We start from the raw sequence: 27913 nt of genomic DNA on the forward strand, positions 1-27913 counted from the left end.
AACATGGACAAACATGCTGGGAAAGAAGGAGGACGTGAACATCATATTAGCGGTCGTTCGAGTACAACTTCTGCTATAAATACGAGCAGCATCAGTCCTATGACATCGACAGATTCTGTAGTAAACGATGCCCCCCAGTCACCACAATCCATTGACGAATCTGTGTTTCATACTCCTGAAGCAGCTTCTCCAATATCAGAATCAGTACTGGCTGGACGTCCGCCTCGTATGATATCACCACCACAAGCAGAGCCATTTATCGCTCCGAAACGAATGATGAGAGCACTAGAATTAGATACTGCATCGAAAACATTTGATTATAGTGGATCAGACGTTGTCACGCAACGACGCAGTATGATTCGAGAGCACGATACGTTACATAAAAGGCCTAAACCCCATAGCCGAAGGTCGATTGCTACGTCTCTGCCGACGTCATCCAACTTTGAGTCATATATGAGTAGTAAGCAGCCCACGGATATGAATAGGACGATAAGTAGTGCCTCAGCTGTTGTTTCTATTGTGAGACAGGCTGAGATTCCTGTAGTCGAGGCACATCATACCACTGATGACGAATTCGTTGTTGGTATTCCGGATGAAGTATTAGCAAAGGAGGAACGGTTAGCAGCTGCTGTACCAGAATCGTCCTCTGCAACTGACAAGAGAAGTGAATCCCCGCTTACTAGAGAGGAAGTAACGGATGAACGAATGGTGGTTGAGACGAGCTTCCCAGGTCGCTCTGCAGGCGTGGAAGAAGATATAGAGACGACGACATCAAATGGTCGCCATTCTCTGCCAGTAACTGTAGATAGCTTTCTACCCACAGATGCAATTGCAACAACGGCCTCAGCAAACGATACCATACCTCCAGCATCACCAATATATACTACACAATATGTAGATAAACCACCACACTCTGGATCGGTCTCATCGCATTCAGAGTATTCGACAAGCTACAGAAAAATCGGCCCGTATAGACGAGTCTTTGATCATGTGTCTTCAGCAGCTTCAGAGAGCTCTAATGGAAGCGGTCCACGTGTAATCTATCACGATGACTCGCCAATACGGTCGTCAAGGTCGACGAGAACTCCACCTCCTGTTTCTGTAACGTCAAAGGCACCTGCACCATCAGTCAATAGTAATACTAATAATACCAATAATAGTACGTCAAAATCATTACCACAAGTCTTTGTCGAAGGTGGCAAGGCCAACGCATTTCCTGGCATTCATGCACGCCATACTCCGACTTTACCACCACTCATGTTTACCAAACAACCAACAACAGTAATATCGTCATCTAATAATTCGAATACTCATGAATCACCTACACGAGTCAATCCAACTGTTACACTCTCACGACCTCTACGATGGTCACCTAGTAAAGCGGGTTCCGAATACGGTGATGGGTCGATTGCTTCGAGAGCTAGTGGAGGGAGATTGTTGAATAGTAGTCGGACATACCCTGATGCTGTGATTTCTATATTGACTATACCTGAAAAGCCACTAAGTAATTCCATGCAGCTGCACCTTCAGTTGAATTTGCTGGCAAATGATGAAAAGATACTGGTATGGTTGGAAGACTCCTAGTTATTGCTCACGGGTTTAAGATTTTTTCGTCTTTTAGGCTTGGATACCAGCATCTATGGTCGTGCAGATTTCTCCATATCTAGTCGAGACTGACTTTCTAAAGAGTATAAGTGGTGGCCTGCTATCGCAGAAACCAAGGAGTGGTGTTGAATTGGATTGTGTATTTGTGTTGGTCACTTCTAAAGGATTTTACGTCTTGTCGCCAGCTTCGAACAATGTTGCTGGTGGTAGTAGAGAAGCAGAAGTAAGTGATCATAGCAGGATACGACTCTTTGATTCTTTTGCACTCGATTCAATGGTTTGAATAACTTTCTACTTGTCAGGTACGCTATCAAGACCCATCAAAGCAATTCGGACTGACATATGTAGTTCCATTCACCAATGGGGTTCTTAGAATAGATGTCGGCATGTCTATGCAGTATATCGCCCTACATTTCAGAATGTCTGCCTCGATCGCTGCAGTTGGAGGAAAAAGCAAAGCTTTTCGACCCGCTGTAATTCCTCATCACAAACAGACCGATATGGCGAGCATCGTGTTAACGATTGGTGACTCTCAAGCTACAAAAGGAGTCATTGATATCGTAAAGAATCAGCAAATACCAACTCTAAAAGTCAATGAATCCGTCAGTTGGTTTGGAGTTAACGATATACTGCTACAGAAAGGTGTAAAAGTCGCAGGTCATCTAAAGTCAAAGAAGATTAACAGTATTTCTAGATCATCTTCATGGCTGCCTATACATGCTCTAGATGTCGAAGATTCTACTGTAACGGATTCTTCGATGATGGAAAAAGTTGGTGATGAAGAGGAAGACACATCATCACTTGCCGAAGCTCTGCCGTATCTGCCGTCACCGCTCTCGCTATATCTCTCTAGTGGGTTGCTGTTAGAGGATGGTAGTATATATGACGTTGCTCTGATTGGAACGAATCAGTACTTGTATCTTGCTCAGCCGAATCTGCATGTGTGGCCACCACCTTCGTTTCCGCAGGATGAGTTGCGAGAACTGAATGTTCTGGATAAGGAGAAGGTATTTGTTGTCGCGAGAGTGCTTAGATTTGTTGAGATTGTGTCCTCGACAATGTATTTCGCTTCACTGACGCATTTTTCTTTCTCTCAGGGACTAGTCGCTGATTTGATTGGACCTATTCAACCGATATTGTCTGCAATATCGACGTCTTCAATTTGTAGAATCGAACGGTATTGGTCTTGGAGGTGGATCAAGTCTTGTAATGGACAGCCTCCAGATCCTCATTCTAACACGCGATGGAACTGGATACATAAAATAACGTACAGAACAATTCGTGATACGTCATCGCCATCATCAACAGTAACATGGCAGATACTGATACCGACGAGATCTGGGGTAGAGATGCTTGAAGCATGGATACGAAGTGTTTGTCAGACTGTGGCGGAGGAAGAGGTAGAGAGTGAGGATAATAATGTTAGAGTGACGGTCATGCGCGTCATGGACGATTAGTGAAACCGAATGTACAAAAATAGACGTCGAACGCAAAGGATCTTAATTGCTGGTCGATTTGGTGACTCGGCGTATAAGAAACGGACGGTTTCCTGAGGACCGCCTTTCACCCTATGGACATCCGCTTTCCAGTTTCCAGGAGTGCAAACAGTTCATTCCAGTCCTACCACATCCTTGTGACTCTACCAGCTGGCCGGAACAGAAATTATGCGGATGTTAGGTGAGCAATCCAAAAAAAGAATAACCTTTTGAACTATGGTAAGTGACAGAGAACGAGTTTTAAACAGACGGGTTTGGGAGTGGAGCTTGTTCTAGTTGCTGCGGACAGACTACAATTCATTTGCTGCTTCTGAAACTGCTGGTGTCGACATCCTCCAATGTGAGTCATTCCAGCTATTCAGCAAAAAGAAAAAAGGGTAGTTCTGCCGGAGACAAACAAAAGTTACTGGTCTAGATCGCTGGTCCGGGTAGAGCTCAAACATCCAATTTGCGACATTAGCTTTCAGGGTGCCAACAAAAAGGTGGTCAATAATGTGTACTAGGACACTACTCCCACTGTAGAACGATGGTACGGTAGCAATGTTCGTTAGTGAGACTGTCAGGGCGAGGTTGGCATGCGACACATGCCGCAAAAAAAAGCTCAAGGTCAGAATTTTGTTTGGAAGGGTCAGGAGAGGAGAACTAACAGGCTTTCTGTGTAATAGTGCGACGGTAGACAGGTATGCAGGGCTGGAATCTGTCGCTCGTTGCGATCCGATGCAACTGGTTTTATCCATCAGTCACATTGCAAGAATCTCCGGTCGACAATTCGGTTTTCTAACTCACACCTATACAACAACTAGCCACATTGTGGGCCATGCCTGGTTGGATCTTTGGATTGTCACTATACACCTCGACAGCCTAGAAGACCAAAAGTTGTCATCCCAACCCAGAAGCCGAAGGGAGCAAGAGCTCTGTATATACAGTCGCTGAGGAATCAGATTGCGAGTTTAGAGGTTAGATCTATCAGCCATGGAATTGATTTACATGATTCGTAACTGACACGTCACACTCTTTGACTTGTGCCATATTTCGTAGGCTAGATTTAGACAAACCACAGGAGCACCAGTACCAACATATAGTGAACTCACCCAAGCCGATCGCCACAAATTTTTACAGCTCTTTGAGGCAAACTACAAGCACGTCTTTCCATTTTGTATGGCTAGGCAACCTGCAGATGTGTTTATGGATGCTACTTCGTACAGCTTAGCGTAACTAGTCCTATTTGTGTTGTAATTTTCTTGACAGTATATCTGAATTGCCGAATATCTATAACAGGGCAGCTGCATTTGGAGTCAGGATGGCACCAGACATCATACCTGAGCACCGAAACGCGATGATACAAAGCCTGTTTGGTAGAACATGTGAAACCCTAATGATGAATGTGGATAATGGCAAACCGCTGATACAGTGGATACAGGCAGCTCTGGTTGCGACCATGTATTGCTTGGCTACTGATCGAAGTACGTCTTGTAGCCTCGTAGTGATGCATCATTTTGCGTAACTTTTGAAAGCGAAGCTTTTTAACATTTTTTTGTTTACTGTTTCCCAGGAACAAAGGGACGAGTATTGTTAGGAATGGCACTGCAGTGGGGCATAGTGCTTGGCCTTGACAAGTCGATAATACCAGTAGTGCATGCCGTAGATCCTGACACCGCGGACGATATAGAATTCGCTAGGAGGCAATGGTGGAGTTGTGTCCTATTCGAAGCGTTTCAGTCGACTTGGCTGGGACTTCCAATGCATAATGGAGTCGAATTGAATGGGATACTGCCGCTAGGTGCTACAGAGCCCTTTGAATGGCCGCTTGGACATGATGATGGACAACAACCACGCCATCATCAATCACCAGAACTTGAAGACGGGTATCACACACAACAGCAACATCATACAACGGACCGGCAGACAACAGCACCACCACAATCGCCTACAAGTCCACATGGAGGTATGCCATATATGGCTCAGCCTCCAGATTTGATTGTATGTCTGGTCCGAGTATCCATCTTGTATATCCGAGCATTACAATTTCTGCCACTTTTGCGGAATAGGCCAGACCCAACCACCATGTCTAGTAATGTGAATCAGGCTGAGCGGCTCGAGCATGACGAGTTGATACGGCGTTATGAAGTAGAGATGCCTGCATTGAATGCCGCATTGGCTGAAGTGATTCGCCAAATACCACCTTTAAAAAAATTGGTGATTACGACTAATCAGGATGTAAATCGTCTCATGCATGCTTTTTTTGTACATTTGTTGATTACAGCGGCATATATGACTGTGATGGTAAGTGCATCATGACATTTATCCGTCTTGCTGCTGAGGTGTGTAACAACATACTAAGGCCATTTATCCTTGTTTCTTGCTCAACAGTTGCCATACTGGATTGAACTGGTTCCACGCAACCTCTTCAAAACCATGATTGTGATACCCGCAGCAGAACGCCCCGCAACTATAGAATTACTAGAACGCTTCATCCGAACCTTCCCAGCACCACCCGCAACATCACCATTCCTTGTACACGTTCTAACAACCATAGCAATGGTTTCAGGCAGCCTCTGGGCAAATCAAGGCCACTCTGGATCCATGCGACTCGTCTTCCTCTGCACACGAGCACTAGGCTCGCTCGCTACATGGTGGCCACAGGCCACGTACGTGAAATACCTTCTTGAAGACGCGTTTGTGGAGCGGGATGCGTCAGCTGCGTTTGGGATTCCTGCTGTGCCTCCTGAACAGGATTTGTTGAGGGATGTTGGGTTTGGAGGGTTGCTGCAGGTGCTGACTACGAGATGGAAGGATTTGAGGAAACGGGTGCATGCTGGGAGTAGTGTTGTTACAGAAGGGCATAACAGTATCAATGTCGGTAATAACAGCAACGTTGGTAGTGCTGCGAGCAGCAGTGGTAATACTCCTCATGGTGGTGCTGGGATAGATGGTGGTGGTAGCAGTGGACAATTAGATTCAAAAACGTGGAAGAGTGTGGTGTTAGATTCCAACAAGTTGCCATAGTATGGTGGTGTCGGTGTTGCCGTAGAAGGGCGGTGTCGGTGTTAAGTTTATTACAGGACGTTTTCGCATCTCAAATCACAACCAACAGTACATAACATAAAGGAACGTAGAGGAATGTTTGGTGATTAATGCTGTACATATTCCCCAAAAATTTACAATAATAATAGAAACCATCCTCATCATGGCTCTTGCATCGAAACCCTAAATTTCCGACTTTGAGTGTGGTTGGAGCAGAAACCAACAGTCACGCTACGAACAGAAAATAAGCGATGGGAGTGCTCAACAGACCTCAGCCAGTAATTTTGATTGTAGGACTGGACCATAGCGGTAAATCCACCATTGTATTAAGACACTTTCAGCAGACTCGAAATGTGAGTAATTATTTTGCAAAGCTCCGCAAACGTCACTTGTCTAAACATTCTCGCAGCAACGTGAAGAATTTAAGCAAGACACTGTCAAGTTACAACATATCACTCAGCTACACACGTCTCCATTAGGTTTCTCCTACACCACCAAATGCCGACCCAACAGTTGGATTCTCAATCGAAAACTTGCAGTATGCCGGCCGTCGTTTTACAGTCATTGACGCCAGTGGAGAAGCACGCTACAGAGACATGTGGCATACTTTGTTACCATCAGCCGATGCACTCGTTTTTGTGTATAACGCCTTTTCGGATGTTTCAAGGACTAGTGTTGCGAGAGAGGAGTTGGCGTCCTTGTTTGATGCTCATGGTAAGGAGAGCCGATTATGTAATAGTTTAGATCGTTTATCCTGAATTTGTAATTGATAGATGGTCCAATACGCCAAAATCTGCCACTTGCTGTGCTAGTGAATGACAGTGAAGAAGCGCCTTTAGCCAATGTGGATTTTACGAGTCTGTTGAACTTGGATGAGCTGACTAGTTGTAATTCTCAAGTGTTCAAGTGTAATGCTGTTAGTGGGCAGGGAGTTAAGGAGAGTCTGGATTGGATTATGAGGACGCTGTCGAAAAGGTCATAGTTTTGTTATGGACACGTCGAGATATGTATAGGAAAGAGAAAAACACTGTAAATAATTAATATCAAACAAATCGGTTTCAAGCCATGAATCACGTCACAGTCACCATGGAACAACGTGGTTTTCAACACATTTTTTCATATCATAACCGACATTCGAGTCGAGTAACAAACAAGCTTGCAATGTTGGGCCCAGACGACGAAATAGACGGAGACGAAGATGATGAAATGAAGATACACGACGGCAGCTCTTCATACAATCGGAAAGATGGCTCAACTGCGCATCATCCACACATTCCCACAGAACCGATAGTGAAGTCATTCACGTATCATTCAGATGTGCCCGATGTATGCAAAGTCGAAGATGTTGCATTGGGTGTTGATGAGGCTGGAAGAGGTCCTGTTCTTGGTATGACTGTTGTGCTTTTTGGTTTGCAACATTTGAGAATTTTGGTAGCTAACATGTTTCTTTGTTTAGGGCCCATGGTGTATGCGATATGCTATGTCCCAGTTAGTAGGAAGAATGATTTGAAAAAGTCGGGTGTTGCTGGTATGTGTTGAGTTGAATCTGTTTGGACGAAGCATTGACAACAAGTACTGATACCGTTTTTCTGGTTTGCAAGACTCCAAGACGCTGGATGAAGGACAACGTGATGCTTTATTTGAAGAATTACAAGGCTATCGTGAATGGACGGGGTGGGCTGTACATGCTAACAGTCCACAAGATATCTCGGAATCCATGTTGAGAAAGTACGTATCGAGGATACCATAGACTGACCGTGGCCTTTTTTCAGCTTAAATACATTAGTATTCACAACAAACATCTCGCTTACATGTTAGAAACAAATACAATCTGAATGCTTTAGCTCACGACACAACAGCCAAATTGATTCGTGAGACTTTGGAACGGGGTGTTCGAGTGACTGAGGTAGAGTCTTGATCAAAGAATCCTTTGTAGTCATACTCATGAGATAAGTTTTGCACCCACCACAAAACAGATCTTTGTGGATACAGTCGGTCCAACAGCAACATATCAAGCCAAACTAAGTGACTTGTTTCCTGGTATCGCTATAACGGTCGCCAAGAAGGCTGATAGCTTGTATCCTGTTGTCAGTGCCGCTAGTATCTGTGCCAAGGTACGCACTCAATTCAAGGCTAACAAAAAAATTCCTTCGCCACAACTATCTGACACCACTTGTTGCGTTGGTTGATTTAGGTTACTCGGGATGCGTGTCTTCGAGACTGGTCATTTGCTGAAAAGGATATGGATATGTTGTCTCGTGAATTTGGGTCTGGGTATCCGTCAGGTATCCGACAGAAAAGAAGCATGTTGAATACATTGCACAGTTCGTAAACTCAACTCAATCTAACAGATCCAAACACAACACGATGGCTTCGAGAAAGCATGGATCCTGTATTCGGGTATCCTGGTTTGATTCGATTCAGTTGGTCTACTACCACGAATCTATTGGAAAAGGACGGAGTTCCTGTTGAATGGTACTCATACCACTCATGATCGCTTTTCATTTGTTTGTTTTTTTGGCCTTCATTTCTTTCCTAACATTCCATTTTCCTATAGGCCAATAGAAAAGGACGAAGCAGAAGACCAACCGGAAATATCTCAATTCTTTGTCAAACTGCCACCGACAAACACTCGAGCAGGAGGAAAGAAACAAAAAGACCAACATGTGCCCTCTATACATAAGATACAGCTCGAACGGGTATCGGATCGTGACAAGTTCTTCAAGGAGATGAGGGCAGTTCATTGTTTGCGGTTATGAAACGAAACATAAGAATATTGGCATTCATTTTTTGCTGTGGTTATCTACTCACTTATTATTGTATGAAAGTATATAGAATGTACATCAATTGTTTTTACCACTTTTTAGTACAGGCTGGTGATGTTGATTTGGTTTGCAAGGTTTGCTAACGAGGAGTCGTTGGAATTAATACGTTAATTGGTGTGTAGTAGGTCCAGTGAGTGGTCTGATAGGTCCAATGGTATAAGTTGGTCGGCTCCAGTGTGCAGAAAGGATGACTCGAAAAAGTCGGGTTTGCTGGTTTGTGTTGTTTTGACGGTAGTTTCTGAAGAACATCATGCTGATGCCGAGGGGTCTGTCTTACTTTCCTGGAAGCCAAGAGACTGGATACAGGACGACATGATTTCCTGATTTGAAGAATTAAAAGGCTATCGTGAATCGACGGGTTGGGCTGTGCTTGCTGCTAGTATACAGGCCGTCGGAAACCAATCTGAGAATGGATATAAGAAGTTGAATAATAATTGTTTTTTGCGCTCGAGGATATTAATACTCACCCATTCACTCGACATGAATTTTAAGGAATCTGTACAATGTGAATGCACGAGCCCAGGGGGCTACAGCCACATTGATTCGTGACACTTTGGAAGGAGGTTTCTGAGTTGCTGAGGTAGTTCATCGAGCACAAGATAAATTCGAAGCCTCTTGTTTCGTAATCCTTTTTTACTCTTTTTCGAACGAATCTTTGTGTTGGGCCAAACTCAGTGACTTGTTATCTTTTCAACGATCGCCAAGAAGGCTGTTAGGATGTATCTTGTTGTCGGTGCTGCTAGTATCTGTGCAATGGTGAGCCAATTAAGGACCAAAAATGCAAGCACTTGTGGTTTCATCCAAATATTCTTGGTTAATGTAGGTCGCTCGTGACAGGGATCACGAACATACTGGAAAGAGATGGTGTTTCTGTTGAATGGCCACTGATTCGAATCATTGCTTTGTTCATGTTTTTTTTATGCTCACCATTCCTCACCTCAGCATTGCACTTTTTAATTTATGGCATTAGGAACGGAACCAGGCGACAATCAACCTAAAAAAACTTAAGTCTTGGTCAAACTAACACTAACAAACACTCGAGTAGGAGAGACCAAACAAAAGCATGTACATCCCATACACAAGATTCATCTTGAGCATGTATCGGATCGTGACCAGTGCTTCAAGCCATGAAAGATGTGCACGGTAGGGGTTATGAAAATATAATGATTTGGAAAACTTCGTACAAGATTTTTTTCGCTGCTGTGTAAACCCACTTATATGATTTGTCTGTGTATAAACTTATATAAGAAATGTACATCAATAGTCTTCTACTTTTCACTACTCTGTTGATGTTGTGACTATGAGTTACGCAACAATCTGAACATAACGTTCCCACTCTGAACTCCCACTCTCAATAACAGCACCACCAGCAGACCGACTACCCTCAGCAACACCTTCAAACAGACCACAAGACCCAATACGAGCAAGAGCCATACGTCTCCTCAACCAAAGGCAGTGTCTGAAAATCCCCATAACAGTAGCACCCTGTTTTCCAGGTCCAATAACACCCTGACGCAAGTGCAGTATATAAGCACAGAAATCGCCCACTGCACATACTCGATCTCGACAGAATCTACATAGCGGGTTCCAGTCTGATGCCGTTGGTGGGCGAGTTGATTGTGGGTTTGATGGATCGAGTGGGAAGCGGAGCCGGAATTCACAGTCACGGTTGAGGCTGCATATTGAGCAGCGGGTTTTCGGGGGTGCTGGTTGTTGGGGTTGTGAAGTGTTTGTGTGTGGTATGGTGGTCGGGCTAGTTGATACGGAGGAGTCTAGGGATCCTGATGATCGTGGTAGCGTGGTGGTTGTAGTGAATGCAAAAGTCTGAATCTCCCATAGTCCCCTTGTGATGTTATCAATCAGTTTACGTTTATACGAGTTGGTCAGCACACCACTTGTCTTGAAGAGTGGGTTTACGGCTGTTAAATGGTAGGAGTAAAACAGTGTGGGCTCTACGTCTTCGGACAGGCATCGTTTCATGAATGGTGTTTGGTAGGTCAGGCCAGATAGTAGCGATGCAGATGCTGCGGCATTCACAGTACTAGTAGATCCAGCCATAACAAGTCGTACATGTTCCTGAAATTCTTGATACACGAGTGCATCGACAGGTATAACAGGAATCGGCCCTTCATTCGTCAATCTCACGTACACGTGTCCTCCATGGCCACGGGTCGACGTAGCAGATAATATCGATGCCAGATTCTCCTTGGATCCTTTCGGACTTGACAGTGGTCCATTAGATGCATTTCCACCAGATATAGACGAGCTACGTATTTTAGCAGCTTCTAGTGCACCCATCATTCTTCTTAAATCATGCAACTCTTCTTCTCGTGATCCCAATCTCTTCATCCATGTAGCTAATTCACCCTTCAGCTCCTTATTCGAATGTTCGAAATCTTCCCGAGCTCGGGCTTCTTCTGCAACCATGTAATTGGCTTGATCGAATAATTGGGCTGTTAATTGTTCCAGTTCTTGGTCGAGCATGTCCTTTGATAATTGTACTCGTTCTCGTAATGCGATTTCTTCTTCGAGACGATCTGCGAGCTCGTCAACGTCCTGCTTCATTGCGTCGAGCGTATCTGAGGCATGGTCTAGCTGAATTCCTAGCTCTCGACATTTTTTACATGCTCTTGGCATCGGGCCTGTATATGACGGGTCTCGTGTTCCGGCCGCTAAGTCACCTTCATCGAATCCTTCATCTGCACCACCATTCTTTGGCGATGTACCGGGTGTGTTTGCAGTACTGTTTGGGTTTGTTGCAGCTAAAGTCGGGGAAGCTACTACAGGTGATGGAAGAGACAATCCGGCAGCTGAAGCACGCACGTCGGCGATTGATCTCACAGACATTTTGGATGATGCTGATTGTGATCTTGGGCCCTTCATTGGTACCCCAGATGCAACTATTCCGGCGATGACATCGTCATCGTTCTGTCTCTCTGATCCGTTCTCGTCATTGACTGCGATGTTGAGACGTGGGAGTGATACGAATCGGTCTGATAGTGATGTGTTGCTGGTGGATGGTTGCAAGTTAGTCGTCAAGGTTGCAGCTGTGCTTTGGGTGTTTACGTTGCTTGATGATGTCGACGTAGTGATAGTTGTTACAGTTGTTGATACAGTAGCGGGAGCAGCTGAATTCGACGTGGAAGTACTCGTAGTATTGATTGTGGTAGTATTCGTGCTGGTAGCTACTGACTGTGAGACCGTAACATAGGCATTTCGTAAGTACATTAAAGCCAACCTCATACACTCCAGCAGCTGTACGAATTCGGCTCTTGATACTCCAGCAGGTATTGGCTGTTGTTGCTCTTTAACTTCAAGCATACTACTAGCAGTCACACTCCCAGAGGATGCCATTCGAGCATGTCCTGCAATATGTCCCGGCACACGTTCAGTAGCAGGACTTGGACCTAAAGGTGAAGTAGGCGGCGCTCCATGTACTGGTCTTGCATTCGTCGGCCTACTACTAGTATCCTTTGGCGTAGCAGAACCAGTTCTGGATCGTGTAGGTTCAACTCCAGAATCACGAGCAATAGGAGCGGATCCAGGAGCAACTGCAGGTGCATTCTCAGTACCAGTTTTCGGTCTAGCAGCCAACCATCCGTATTCATCGTAATTTTCTTGTGGTTTGGCTAGAAACACCATGGCTTCTTTAATGGCGAATTCGTAACGATTTAGTTTGACACGGAGAGCATCCAGCGATGCATTCTTTTTGGCGTTTGTCTCAGCATATGTGCTCTTTTCTCGTTGTAACTTGTCGTTTGCAGTCTAGTTGAAATTTCACTGACGTTAAGAGTCATGAATTCAGAACTCTCAACCGGCAATTAAGACTTACGGTAATAAAATCACGCAATTCTATATTTTTAGCCTCTAATTCTTGTACACGGCCACGTTCTTCTTCCAATAATCGTTCCAGCTTGTCCAATTCACGTCGGTCGAGGGTTACGACATCGCTCTTGTTTTCTGAATCATTCCAACTCGACTCGGTGCTAGGCTCGGCCACGACGCGTCCAGTATCGCTCCAAGGATTGGGTGCGCTTTCGTCACCTGGACTTGTTGACATATTGGCTTGCATTTTGGCAGAGGTGTGAGTTTGTGCTTTTTGGTCTGAACCCTTATTCACTGAATCAAGAGAGGAACACCTATAAGCGGTCGCTCTGGACGTACAAAGAGTTTAGAGTTTTGTGAAGATCTTTGTTTATTTATGGCTCGTGCTAAGCTGAACCTGAACCTGTTTGTTTGGCGGAGAGTGGATTGTTTGTTTGACCAATGTGGCAACCAATACAGAAGCAGTTAAGATGTTCGATTTCAGCTCATGAGCATCTGATTAGCAGTAATCGACTGCAATTCTGGTGCGATATCTGTCGTTTCGGATGCTGTGGCTTATTTGCGTCCAAAATCAGAGCATTTCAGTCCAACACATTTACCCAACTAGACCTGTACGATTTCCTCAATGTAATTCTCCAAAATGAGTTTATTTAATTGATCTATGGGTGTCTCTGGTTTGTGAAGCAACCAGCACAATCACAACAATTCATGGGTGTCTCTCCAACACGACAACGTTCAAACATTAGAATCATTTAGCTCCAGCTTTGATCTATAATGTATCAAAAGATTAGATTTTTTGAACGTAATTAAACGTGTATTACAACACACAAACACAAAATCCCCAGCCAAAATCGCTTCATGTTTGCCAGCAAACCTACCAAAACATCAACAACGCTCTGACTGCCCTCCTTCTTCGCAACCTCTAAAACCGAATACACCTCCCTCTTTCCAGGCTGTGATGGCACAGCAAGTGATGCCACACTACCAAAGTAGTCTTTCGACTCTTCAAGCATGACACGCACAAGACTATCAAACCCTTTAGCACATGCATTAAAGAATAACGTGTTGGCCACATTGAAGCTCTGATAGTTATGAAACATCTTATCAGTGTCTGCTAAGTAAGATGCTATTTTTTCCTTGTCGAGGGTATTGCCAGACGAGTTTAGATTCCCTGCGCCGACATAGTATGGTGCTACTAGTTCTTTGAGGGTGGTTATATCGGCAGATTGACAGTATTGCTCAAAGGTGGAGGATGCCACTACGTCGTTGGAAGCTAATTTTTTCCGTAACCTGTCTGTAGCGACCTTTTTATATTTAGCTTGTACAGCCTTGTTGAAATCGTCCCAGGTGACTTCAGTCTTTCTAGCAGTAAATCCTAAAGATATCCATAGATCCTTTGCAGATTTCTGTTGCGTCGACGTTTCTCCTCCTGCAGCTACCAACTTGTCATATTCATCCTGTAGAGCCTTCTTTTCCTCCAAGAGAGTAGCTATAGCTGGAATCTTCGCCTGCATATCTTCCATAGCTTTTTGATTCTCCAAAACGGCCTTTTTACTCTCTGCCAAAGCTTCTTGACTCTCCAACAACCGAGCAGCAAAACCAGCGACTTCATTTTGAGTTTCGAGATATTTTAGATTACGTTCGTGCTCTTGCAATTGAGCGGCAGTTAGGGTATCCAAGAATTCGGTTTGACGTGACTGTATGGCGAGTTGATGGCCTAGTCGCTGAGCAGATAAAGCGGTTTCCTTTTCCTTTTGCAGATTCGATACAGACATTTGATGGCCCAGACGTGAAGCAGCCAACACGCTCTCCTTCTCTTTCTGCAGAATAGATACCGCAATCTGGTGTCCCAGCCGCGAAGCATTCAGAGCAACATCCTTCTCGTTAAGCAAATTCGATACCGCAATCTGATGTCCCAACCGTGAAGCATTCAACGCTATCTCCTTCTCCTTCAGCAGATTCGATATAGCAATCTGATGTCCCAATCGTGACGCATTTAAAGCAACCTCCTTCTCCTTCAGAAGATTCGACACAGCAATCTGATGTCCCAACCGTGATGCAGCTAAAACACCGTCCTTCTCCTTTACAAGATTAGCAATAGCAATCTGATGTCCCAGTCGTGACGCATCCAAAGCTGCATCCTTAGCCTTCTGAAGAGCTGCTATATTATTGGCGTGTTCCTGTTTAAGAGCTTTTATGGCCGCTTCGCTGGCGAGCAGAGATACTCTAGCAGCATCCCGTTCATCTGTCAATACTTTTATAGTCGTTTCGTGCTGTGCTATTAGAGACTGAGATGCTGATGTGTCGTTTGTGGTATTTTCCTTTTTGATGTTGGGCGCTGCCGCATCCTTGCTTGTTTTTGGTTTGCAAGAGAAAGTGTCTATGATAGATGGAAGGAATGTTGAAGTTGGTAATGGTTGCTTTCGTTGTCAAGGAGTACGACGAGGTTGGTGGGCTGTGGTTCTACACTAACTTCCACGAATTTCACGTACTTTTCAGGGATTGAAAAACTTGAAGCCGTGAACCAGACGACATGACACCGGCTGAAAAGCTCCTACTTTAAGGAGTTGAGTCGTTTTCTGAAGCTTATATTATGGCACCCAAAGTTGAGCTTCGGGCGGAGCGTTACTTCAGCCAAAAGGCCCTTGACGAAAAAGACCACACAACTAAAGTGTATCTCCTTTTGGAAGAGAAACTGTACTTTATTATCATTATTCCATCAAAATAATATGTTACATGTTTTTGAGTGTTAGATTCATTAAGGCCACAGGAGGATAACGGTGATCCGCAAGATCGAGATCGATTATTGAGTGCGAGAGACAGGAGACATTGGCAACACCTCATTTGCCCCACCTAAATATTTACAATTGCTCATCAAATATCTTGATGGGCTTCAGACTATTTACAGATATCTGATACGACGGTGTCGACATCAGACCATTACTATTATTAAGTGGCATTTGCTGTTGCTGTAGTTGCTGCTGGCTATTGTTCGTAAGCGTGTCAAACGGCCGTAGTGCGACAAGGTCCTCTGACGTCGTTATTGGAAACTCGTCAGGATACATGGTATCTGTCTGTGCGTATCGGCGTCTAGCAGCTAGGACTCTCCAAAAGTAGATAAGGAAGGTCGTGAATCCTTGCAGCGGTTCTGTTATTGCTTGTATGACAAAGAGAGGATATAGTGGTTGTGACCCTGGTATACTGTTTTGGACTAGTAGAGACGTTTGACTCAGCACACAGACAAAAAAAGCGCAATCGTAATACAAGGTACCTCGATTAACACTAGCAGGCATCCAAACAAAGAAATAAGCTAGAATAAATAGACTGGCTCTTCTGGCATATTTCAGTACCGGATCACTCTGCCTCGTTACTTTTGATGCAGACAAGTCCGACGACGATGACAATACGTTCTTGAGCTGCCGCTGTGCCTTCCACAATTCATATCCGATAAAGACGTATACTATCAGATTGAAGAATCCGCACACCCACACAATTCCATAGAATAGACCCATTCGTAGTGCTGTTTCGGAGCCGGGTAGCCAGCACCATAGTATTGCGTCGCCTGAAAAGACAAAAAAAAAGTAAGCAACAATTCTATTGAATGGTTTCAGATAAGATATACCGAATTTGTTTGTAGCAGCCAACACAGTACTCATAGTTATCGTTGAACCCCATATTATAGCATGATAGTACGGACTCAATTTAGGTAAATCATCAACACTCCATTTGAATGCGAGACAAAGCAAGACGTTGAATGACATGGCAGTGTTCCATAACATTGTTGCGATAAAGAACACTTGGATCCCCCTAAAAGACGGCAGCTCAATAAGTTCCAGTTCAGGATCTCTATCTTCCATAAAGCAATGCTAGTTACCAGGCTTGAATATGGCATCCAAGACTGTCAGGTTCAGATACCAGTCCTCTCCCCACACACGTAAACAGACTCAAGCACATATCCGCGATAGATAAGAAGCCCGGCAACTTGTTCGGATCTAGTGTAAACATATCATTTAGCCTCACAATTCCTGAAACGTCGGGCAACTTCCAAAAGATTGACCACCGCACATACCATGATTATGCCTTGAGAAGACGATAAATATAACTGCCAGAGAACTGAGGAGAGACAATGACGATGTAACTGACACGGAAACCTGTAATCCTAGCAGCTGCTGAGCGTTGAATGCCGCACTCATGGTTTTATATAGTGCTTAGTTGGGATCGACCAATGCTCCCAACGGATGTGAATTTGAAGCAGCCCTTAACGGCTGCAACCGCAAGGGCTGTTATAGATTGCAAGGTGGAAGACTGCTAGGGCCTTTATTGGCCCCCGTTTTGTTATTCGTTGCGAACTAGGCGCTTCTTGTTGTTTCCAGCGAATTGTGGGTAGCACAGAAGGGAGGCTTGCTTTTGCTAGCCGGCCGGTCGTTATTTTGCATCAGTTCACATGCACGATCAGCACTATTAATGTAACGTTTCGATGTTCTCATTGATATGCAATTTATTTTCGTAATGTATATGGTGTCGTGTAAAAATGATTACACCTTGTTCTAAATGTGGCTTTCACGTACCGTTTTTTTCAGACACTTCTCAAAATATCAGAATTGACAAGTACTTGGAGCGTGGCTCAACATCTGGAATCCTCATATGACTATAAATGTGATTCCAGTCAGCCACATCACCAGTCTTGATGCATTGATTGCCATCAAGCAGCACATTCTCTCCGTGGAAATGACAATTTGCTTGCTTCACAACCCCCACCATCAAACAGAGTACAAACGTAACAGTGGGTTGTGAAGATACCGATTCACATTACGAGGATTAGCCTGAACCCCGTTCACAACGTTCAAGAAATCAGGACGAGCGAGATATTTTAGGACATTTAGCACTCTTCCTCCATGTATCTGTTCCGAAAACTTTGTCTGGCGGGCCAGGACCACCCCCGGCAACATCTTTTGCTTCGTTTGAACCTGCATGAGAAGGAAAACAAGCAATATTGTAAATATATGAATTGAAATAATTGAATTTCATAGCGTGAGAGAGCGCTCTTATGTCTGTGTCAGCGTCACCTGAAGAACAGACACTGCCTCCTTCAGCCTTGCGTACTTCTGCCTATGAAGAGACTGAAATGTAGTTAGCATTAAAAAAAAGAAGGTACCTATGAGTGATACATACCACTGTTTCGTCTGACTTTCTTTGAAGCTTCGGCAAACCAAATTCAAATCTTCCAGATACTTAACAAAACGACACACTTTCTTTGCTCATGCACATCTGCTCTTTTATTCTCGTCATATATGGTGTGAATATACATTTTTAGCATTCAAATACCTTGCCTTAGCCAATTCTCAGAATACCAGCATTAACAAGCACACGAATCTTGGCTGCAACATCTGGATTCCTCATATGACTACATTGAATGTTTCAGTTAGCTTTGAGGTCATCATCCTTCAACTAACAAAAGGTTTAACTTTAATAAACTTACGCTTTAGCAGCACTAGGATCTTCTTGCATCTGTTGCAAGATAAGTCTCATAGCAGGATCATTCATAATGGACATGACTTCAGGATCATTCTGTGCTCGTTTCAATGTTTCTTCCTTGTTTTCAGAAGTTTGTACTTCATTCAGTCCTGCGTATGCTTTCATGAGCTACGATGGTATAAAAGAGGAATGAGAAAAAAAAACCTTCAAAGCAACAAATATCATCTCAACAGACAACCCCAAACACATCAACACCACAAACCCATGACTCACATGTTGATCAATCTCAGCAGCAGCCTTTCCATCAACATCCTTCATCTTGGCTTCCTGTAGCTTATCCACAGCTTTCGTAAACTCTTTCTTGGTAATGAATATAGCGGCTTTACGAATATATGCCTTGACAAAGTTGGGATCTAGACGAATCGCTTCGTCACAATCCTTGTCTGCTTCAGGTAGTGCCAATAACTTGATGTATGCTGCTGCTCGGTTGGCATAGTTTCGGGCATCGGTGTCGTTTCTTTTGATTGCCTATTGCCAGAAAAAAAAAGATCAGAAAAATAATAGATCGCAACTGATTTGTATATCATTCAACTACAGCAGCAACAATAACCCAAACGACTGGTGGGAATATGCTCTCATGGACCTCCCACCCCCTACAACAACACTTACTTCAGTGTAAAACTTGACAGCATCAGGCCAGACCCCCTTCTTGAAAAACTCGTTACCCTTCTCACGAGCTTCATCACTCTTGACTGGATCACGATAGGATTCCTTATCAGCCACAGCTTTCTGCTTTTCAATAGCACGGAGTCGGTCGAGTACACCAGCATCTCGGTGCTCTGACAGAGATTTTTGCAGGTATTTGATTGCGTTGGGTAGGTCATTCATTTTGGCATATGCATTTCCGATTCTTGCGAATGCCCTGGTGGTTTTCAGAGGGTTCGATAATGTAAGCAAAAAGACCAGAATAGATTTGGACGATACCGCAACCACCTACTTGGCAATCAGTTTGTAATCTACACGTAGTTCACGACCGACTTCAATAGCATCTTCGCAGACTTTTATACAGTCTTGGTATTTTTCCATTTCAAACAAGACCGCTATGTGAGAAAAGAGTCGCATGTGAATGTCATTGTCGATAGAACAAATTAAGGTATGCTATCAAAGTTGCTGCATGCTCACCAGCCTTATTAGTCAACACAGGCACATTGGTCTTATCAGCCTCCCAAGCAGCATCATAATGCTTCAACGCATCCTCAAACTTCCTAGCCTTATAACTGACATTACCCTTTTCTTTTTCAGCATCACTTGCGACTCGAGCTTTGGCAGTTTCCGATAATTCGACTTCCGGTTCATCCACTTGCATTGGTTGAGGTTCTGGTTGTTTTGGTGTTTGTCTTGTTGTACTAGATGGTGTTGATGAGGTTTTTGTTGTGGATGATGGTTGTTGGGTGGGTTGTTCAGATGTAGGTTGAGCAGCTGACATTGGAGTATCTTCATCGTCGAATGCGGCATCGTCACCACCGCCAGCTGATGCGTTGATTCCCATCAAGCTCATTACGAGGTTCATAATCCTATAACAAAAATAATAGTTTCAGAGATGTTTCCATGATTTCTCGATCGCCACAAGTCTAGATGTTCCTTATGGAATGCTTTTGACCCATGCTCCAATTCCACCCTAGAACGCACGTTACCTTGGATCTTGAAGATGCTGATTCATCGTACGAGGATTGGCCTGAATACCCTTCACGATATTGACGAAATCGGGCTGAGCGAGATACGCTGATAGTTTCGGATTTGTAGCAATCTTTCCCCATATATCTGCTCCAAACATTTTGCCAAAGGGATCAGCACTGCCGCCTGGCATATCATTCATTTCGTTCATGAGCCTACATGAGAGTGCCCCAAAACACAGTGGACTCAGCATAATGGATTGGAAACCTCCAAACTTCAAACACACACGACATACATATTCTCAGAGTCATCCAACCCCTTCTGCATCTGAGCATTGGAAGGATCCAGTTTCAATCCTTCTTCGTATGCTTTAGCAGCATCGCCATACTTTGATAGGCCGTATTGAGCAGCTCCAACTCGTGAGTATCCCTTTGCCCAGTCTGGTTTGAGAGCGACTGTCTTTTCGGCATCTTCGAGTGCCTTTTGGTAGTTCTTTAAGCTTGCGTATGCGGCGGATCTAGAACATCGCAGGCATGATGTGTGTCAGTGCTGTTGGTCTCTGCATGTAATTCTCAGCACCAATCTCTGCTACTTTGCAAGCAACTAAGTATGCTACCTGTTGGAGTATAGTACGTGATTTGAAGTATCTAGTTCTATAGCTTGGGAGAATGCTTTTATGGCTGTATCAAAGTCGCCAGCCGAGAAAGCCTTGTTTCCTTGAGCTTTGAATTCTTCTGCCTGATGTAATATAGCAAAGAAAGTCAGCAGAGAACAAGCGAATGGAATAGAGCTAGTAAATAAAACATACCATAATTTCGCCTAATTCCCTCTAGACCCTGTGGTTATTGCGTTGGTGTATGTTGTTGGAAATGTCAAATGCAACACAGAAAAAAACTTCCAAAAGCTTCCATTACATGAAACCACGACCGTGTATTTACGCGCCTTGCAATCATTTTGACATTTTGAATTTGTACATTTATAGGATTATACTCACAACTCGTATTTCATTCATCCGCTACATTCTCTGCAAATCCTGCCCAAACTAATACCAAGCAGCCATCTAATAACAGCAGTAGCCTTAATCTACAGGCAACAAAATGGTTGAGATACGTAGCATGCTACAACAACGGTTGAGATTTTGCATGCAATTGGGAGTCACATCTTGGTCACCGTGTTTGATCTTTTCGTGAGTTGTCATCCCATTCAATTCTGCTCTGCTACAACTAGATGGTGAACCAATATAAGTCCTTGTGTCCCCTTCTTGCGGGTTGAAAACAACGTGTACGTCTGAGGAGTCAATCCAGCAACAGCCTCTGATCCGTCACAAAACACTAAGCTCAGATTCTGGTTTCAAGCTTGGAGCAGTCTGCAAAATGCAAGTGTATATCAGTGGAAGGTATTCATACGGCTCAAAAGCAGCATGACCTCGATGCGACCGGTATGAATCATTCACCACACACAGTGTACATTACCTCAATAGCTTGCGGAACTGACTCAACATGGTCCTTACTTTGAGACTCTGATTCAGTGTGTTTTGAATCACTGACTGTATTCTTATTGGTAGTGTCCTCCTTGTTGGTTTTGAAGCCCTTCGTGTTGATGTTCAATATCATACTTTCTGGCTGGCAGCACTCTCGAATGAGGAGAGGATGGTGATTGGGAATCTCATGTTTCAAATATAATAGATCTTGTTCGGTGAAGTTTCAGTTTTTGCCAGATATTGGAATTGATGTCTTGAAAGTTGTGGGAAGATTTTGGGTTGACTGTGCCGAGTTTGAGTTTTCTGGATTCAGTATGCTATGAATGTTTAAAAGACACAAAATTCGAATAGCCTCGACGGTTTGACCGTGATGGTGTGCGTCAAATTCAGTGTCATTAACAGAATCACCATCCAGCAGATAACACTTATAGCGATCAGTGGATTCGACATGTCTCAACCATGAATATAGCTTCTGAGACACAAGATGAACAGAATCTGAGTATTTTTACACTCGTTCCTGTCATCAATGCGTAGATTCTAATGATGCTGACTTTTCGCGGTTCACATTTGTTTGGAGCGAGTCCAAGTTTATTCGGAAAGGGGTAAAAGACACTCTCAATATTACGATACTTCATGATCCTTTAAAATTCTATGATAAATTTCAACCCCGTGATAATCCACTCTGTCCTAATTCCATCATCAGATATAAACCTCTCATCCACGTAAAAGTCCTCTCATTTCTCTCTCACCTCCACACCACGTAATCTCATGTCAAAGTTTTAAGGGGCCACTTTAATACTATAGACTGCTACAACGAAGTGACCTAAGAGTGTAGGCGAGAACTTAACAATGGTCGTTCAACACAGCCCTTGCCTCGGAAGAATACATGCAATCCTGTCACCTGTACTTGCCGGCCACCGGTCTAGTTGCTTGGAGTGTAAACGGCAGACTTTGGAATCATACTGTCGAGCCACCCAATAAGAACCCCGCGAAGCATTCCTCCTTGGAACTCGGCACCGCATGAAGCAATGGGAGTTTGATCCAGATTGGTGCCGACCCCAAAAGTAATCACAGCATCACGATTCATAAATGAAGTAGGTGGTAACTTCATTTGCACCAGAGACCCCACTATGGTTAGCCCATACAGCAACACGCTGAAGTATACCAGCCAATGGTTTTCTAGACTTATGAGCCAAACAAGCCCTATGATATTCAGTACCAATACAGATAAAAAGATGGTTTGTATGACGATGTCCGTTGTTTCAATGCAGCCCACACCATAGCCGGTAAGTTGAATAACATCCAATGAGGTCTCGTTCAAGATAGTTTCGTTCCAGCTGACCGTAGCAGCACCAACGAGCTCAGTGCTACAGTATTGACCTGTGAAGCCCCACAGAATGACACTAAAGATTGCGATACCAATTTGAAACATTACAAGGATGATGGAAAGTAGCCAGATGAGTAGTTGTATGCCATGAGTTCTGGACATGTTTTCGATTTCCCTACTGGCCCAATTCAAAGGGGGAGAAGCCCCTCTATGCTTGGATTTGTATTGCCTTGTCAGCTGGAACTGCAATGGGAACAAAAGCCCACATTTTGATATTGCAAGTAAGAAGCGCTCTAAGAAGCGCTTTAAGAAGCGCTCGACCCGTCCCCGCTGCTGTATTGCACGGGCATTTGCTACATTTTTAGAAGAGGGGTAAAATGAGACTGTTGTGTTTGAGAATAAAATGCAAACCAATCCACCTACGCAGTCCGTCCGGTTGATTTACAGCAAGTTGTGGTTGCCCAACCAGCGCATTTAGAATCGCCGGTGGGGGAGCGTTCCCGTTAATGGCACTGGTCAGGAATATTTGAGAAAGTAAGCGAAAAAGTGATTTGATCAGTATTTTTCCAAACCTACGTAACATTGTTATCAGATCCACCACAAGATCCTTGGGCATCTCCTAGATCTCTTTCTGGTACATCTGCTATAAACCAAGTTGGTCAGTAACGTCAGAAACTCTGGGCGCATTATGGCGAACAACTTAACTCAAAGCGGTCTGGTTTGACGATAAAGAAGGAGCTGCGAGTGAAGATTCGCCCAATGATGTCAGAGGAATCGAGGAAGAGGAGGAAGCGGGAGAGCTGGCATGTGATCCCGCATAAAATCCTGGAGTTCTCGCTGACCCTGAACCCGTGGCCCGAGCAGCGTTATCGACTAGTCAGAGTGCTTGAGTTTCACATGATAAAAATAGCACTCAAATGTCGAGCAAAGCTACCATGATTTGGGACCACTGGAGCGACAACCTCAGCAGCTGGGCCATGATTTGGGGCCACTCCAGCGACAATCACAGCAGCTGGGGCAGGGCCTACCGGAGCTGGGCGTTCGGCAATTCCGTCGCAAGCCGTTCGCAGTGCATTGACAACTTGTACAGATGTCAAAATAAAAGGACCTGAAATAATGCCACAACTAAGGTAGTTCTGTTCGGCTAGGACCCTAGTCCCAAGGATAAGCGTGAAGGCATTCCATAACCACAGTATCCCTTCCAATAGTTGAGAGTTCTTCTGTGAGTCAATAATTTTCCAATTGTACCAAGCGATTACAGAGAAAACTAGTGTCACTGGCCACGGTGTGATGGTCGTCATGCTACCTGGCCGCAGGTATGGCTGCGGATTTACGCATTTGCTAATTGCCATTGCTTATCTGCTCTATATTCAGCTTCTGTTGCTTTGCTGTTGAGTAGCAGTAGTACAATCACCAGCCGTTTTGTAATGTTGTGAAAATTCTGACAAGATTTGGTTTGACTGTGTCGAGTTTTGAGCTTTTGGGGCTTCTGCATTGGTAGAAAAATGTTCAAGAGACACTAAATTCGAATAGTCTCGACGTGTTTGCTCGTGATGTTGCACGTCAAATTCAACGTCTTGACTGGAAGACCTTCTTCCATCCCATCGACACTTATAGCGATCAGTGGATTCGACGTGTCTAGACCAAAAAAATGCCATTTCGGACACAAGATGAATAGAATCTGAGTGTCCTTACACGCGTTCCTCTCCTCATTGCGTAAATACTATTAATGCTGGATTTTCACGTTTCACCAAACATTCAAACCACGAACGACAACAACTATATACGAATAACAACAATGGAAGGCAAGAAAGAAGAAGAACAAAAGGCAGTGGCAAGACTCAACTTGCTCGCTGGAAACGTGACTTCTCATGGTTACGACATTGAGGCTGGAATCCTTCCAAGTATCTCGGAATTGCCTCTTGTGCCTTCAAGACCGCCTTATTGTGCATGGTATGTGGTTTATATGCTTGATTTTTTACATTCATTTATGTATCGAAGCTGACATCTTCGTATTAGGGACTTATGGGGACCAGTTGAGTTACTATGTTGGATGTATCACGTTCATTGATACACGAATTGTTGACTGTTGCGAACGTGTTATTATTAGGGAGACGAATTAGGATGCTTGAATCTATTGACTCCTAAACGTATCGCTTCTGCTTCTCGTTTGGTACGTGTGTTGCACACAATGTCCTTGATGTTGGATGTCGCACGTTGCTCGGTATCGAATACAAGCAAACCAAGGCATCTTATTGTCTTCTTTAGGTCAAAACTGGAGAAACCTTCACCATGAACTGGAATCTCGAAAAACGTAAGAGCTCTGTCGATTACAATGTGTTGAACACATTATGCGTGAATTTCCTCAACGAACAACTCTCTTGCCAGCATACCCTCCATTATACAGCCGAATGAACATTGAGCACACCTACAAAAAGAGCGGTGGTGGTGGAGGATATGATGATGAGATCAAGATGAATACTCGTACGTAGATTGGCTGAGTCTGTTTTTTGGTGTATTGTTGTTAATACCTAACGCAGATATACTTCGTCTCAGAATCATCTACACAATGGGACGGATTCGGTCACGTTGCTGCTAAAATTGACGGTATGTTCCTTCGGTGCGTCACGACAAAAAAATCCTTCGGAGCAACCTGATATATTCTGTTTCTCTCAACAGGCAAATTCGTCTTCTACAACGGTGTAAGCCCAGGAGACGACATTGAAGTACACCACCGAAACGGTATCCATGCATGGGCCAAGAAGGGATTCGCTGGACGAGCTGTGCTCTTAGAGTGAGTGTTTCTAGACAACGCTGCGTCTTCTAAGCACAGTTTTCTCACCAATCTATTTCTCTTCCTTGGGTTGTAGTTATCGACGATGGGCTACGAGACACAATGTCCAATATACTGGTATGTAGTTGCAAAAGCAGCAGTACTGGAATAGAGAAACGTGATGTTAACACAATTCCTTCTTAGCTGGTGGATACAAATTTGATATTTCGGCAGAGCAACTTGAATGGGTATGCTTTTATGAGACTATTTCCTTTGTGCAGCATATCAACACAGTTCGCACATTGCCAAAAACTCATGTGCAAAATCTCATCCCTCAATTCCACACTAGTGTGCTCAAGAACAAGGAGTTAAATTCCAAGTTGGAGACATTTTATTGATCAGGTCAATACATATGGCCCCAACAGCATCGTTTTATTGTGTCCTTACTGATCTTCATAACATTCTCACAACAGAACTGGATGGATTGAATGGTACGAAGCCACCTCCGATGCCGAAAAACTGGAAATGTCACAAAAGGGTCCAAGCTTCGCTGGTCTTCAAAGTGTTCCAAAGACTGTTGAATTCTGTAAGCCTTTTATTGTTTTTGGTTGTGGGAAAGAAAAAAACGAACTCATTGCAAAACATTCTGTGTTTAGTGTGGAACAACCATTTCGCTGCGGTTGCTAGTGATTGTCCAGCACTTGAGGCTGTACGGATAACTCTGTTTTGGCTTTTTTGTTGTTGACCAACCTCATAACTCATGATTCCTCTTTCCCAATATAGTGGCCACCAGTTGGAGAGTATGGCATGTTGATGCATCAAGGTAAGAGCGAGATCAATAACCACGCAGACATGCAGTTAAAAGTGCAACAAAATGTTGATAATGACAAGTTCTTTTTTTGTTCTAGTCATGCTTCCGGTTAGTAGCCAACCCCCAATAACCTCGTTTCACTTTACTCTCAACAACCAAGTGGGTGTTAACATTTTCATTTTCATTATAGATGTGGGGAATGCCAATTGGAGAAATGTTTACTCTTGGTTAGAATTTTGCGAGATTTGGTGGTATGTCTGCAATCCCTGGTTGTCTGACACAGCTTTTTTGTTCGTTTTTAGACGCACTAGCAGAAGCATGCCACCGTCAAAACAGATACGAAATGTTCTTTACTAGCGCTCCACTCAACAAGGTATGATGTGGTTGGAAGCTAAAGCTGTGTGGTGGTTGAAGGAAACCGTGTCCACCACTTCCAAGCTCACACTTATTTGGGTTTTTTAGCTTGGAGGTATCGCTACACCCCCAAACGCTCTCGCCATCCTTTAACTTTTAACATGAAACGCCCGAGTCTGGGATACCTCATGTGTTTGTCTACAGATAAAGTCTGAAAAAAGGAGAATAACAAGATAGCAGTAGTTTTGATGAGGAATCACTTTAAACTGAAATGAATCAAAACAAATATGGTGTGCACAAGTAGTTGCTGGTTCTATTGCGAGAAAAATACTATTTTGTCTATGAATTATTCATCGCTCATGCCATTAACCCGAGACACCCTGTTAGCTCCTACAGTCTCAAACCCAAATCTCTAAAAAGCCTATCCTCCAGGAGCTAATGCAGGTGCGAGATGGCGTAAATATATCAGCTCATTAGCTCATTCGTGTGGATTTCCACCTTCGAGATATTGCTACACCTTACTCCGTTACAATGTATGAACGTCTATACCAACAGACGAGGCGGTCAGCATGATGAACGCATTCCACTTGCTTCTGGCATCGTTACTTTGTTGTCCAGATGAAAATCCCCGCTTACGTCTTCTAGTGGTAGCAACCGTCCTGCTCGCCTGAACATGGACGGCAGTATGGAAATTCCCATTTTGAGTTTTTCATGGCACACAAAGTATTGAGAGGCCTCCTCGCGAGACGCTCCTATATGACACACCGTTGCTTGAGTTGCAATAGTCCTCCAATCTGTAATCTTGAGTGTCCATCAGACACCTTGGCAGCAAGCACTGTTGTTTCCGTACAGTCAGCAACCGGCTGCTCGTACAAGAAAGTATAAGGCATTTACATGGTCATCGACTTCAGCAGCGGGAGTGGCTTCAGCTGGACTAACTGAGATGTGTAAAATTTCAAGTTAGTGATCTAATGACAATATGAAAGCAAAAGATGCAAAGCCCAAACAAAAATCCAATTTAGAATTATACGCCAAATCAGTTTTATCTCCTTCCGTAAAAAGCTTGAGAGATATTCAAAAACCGACCAGGATTCACCGAAACAAAACAATCGAGGCATACTGCGATGTGTTGATTAACCTCCATGTCCACATTGTTCTTACTAAAAATGTCTGTTTTATACACCGTATAATCATCTCTCTCCATCTCCAAATGAGCCTATTAGACCATGTTTCCAATCGTCCAT

At 43.8% G+C, this 27913-nt stretch overlaps 4 protein-coding genes across 4 annotated transcripts; 1 reads left to right on the top strand and 3 right to left on the bottom strand.

Annotated features, from left to right (window-relative positions):
* Positions 1–7286: 7286 nt before the first annotated feature.
* On the top strand, positions 7287–8884 carry SmJEL517_g03936 (uncharacterized protein; the record flags this gene model as incomplete). Its single annotated transcript, XM_031169864.1, has 8 exons — positions 7287–7512; positions 7582–7653; positions 7727–7853; positions 7944–8031; positions 8102–8239; positions 8320–8410; positions 8477–8600; positions 8683–8884. 8 exons carry the CDS (start codon positions 7287–7289, stop codon positions 8882–8884), a joined length of 1068 nt encoding a protein of 355 aa, XP_031024181.1.
* A 1371-nt stretch (positions 8885–10255) lies between these two features.
* Positions 10256–13010, bottom strand: SmJEL517_g03937 (uncharacterized protein; the record flags this gene model as incomplete). The annotated part of the gene is made up of 2 exons (XM_031169865.1): positions 10256–12715; positions 12783–13010. The coding sequence occupies 2 exons, from the start codon at positions 13008–13010 to the stop codon at positions 10256–10258; spliced, it is 2688 nt and encodes an 895-aa protein (XP_031024182.1).
* A 2626-nt stretch (positions 13011–15636) lies between these two features.
* On the bottom strand, positions 15637–16968 carry SmJEL517_g03938 (uncharacterized protein; the record flags this gene model as incomplete). The annotated part of the gene is made up of 5 exons (XM_031169866.1): positions 15637–15986; positions 16047–16337; positions 16398–16582; positions 16650–16767; positions 16845–16968. 5 exons carry the CDS (start codon positions 16966–16968, stop codon positions 15637–15639), a joined length of 1068 nt encoding a protein of 355 aa, XP_031024189.1.
* A 1138-nt stretch (positions 16969–18106) lies between these two features.
* SmJEL517_g03939 (uncharacterized protein) lies at positions 18107–20735 on the bottom strand (the record flags this gene model as incomplete). The annotated part of the gene is made up of 10 exons (XM_031169867.1): positions 18107–18179; positions 18255–18418; positions 18524–18778; positions 18920–19172; positions 19248–19350; positions 19433–19824; positions 19945–20139; positions 20220–20441; positions 20541–20662; positions 20733–20735. The coding sequence occupies 10 exons, from the start codon at positions 20733–20735 to the stop codon at positions 18107–18109; spliced, it is 1782 nt and encodes a 593-aa protein (XP_031024190.1).
* Between the last annotated feature and the right edge of the window lie 7178 nt (positions 20736–27913).

This window comes from Synchytrium microbalum, assembly GCF_006535985.1.
Source record: "Synchytrium microbalum strain JEL517 chromosome Unknown SmJEL517_scf0023, whole genome shotgun sequence".
NCBI classification, from domain to species: Eukaryota; Fungi; Chytridiomycota; class Chytridiomycetes; order Synchytriales; family Synchytriaceae; genus Synchytrium; species Synchytrium microbalum.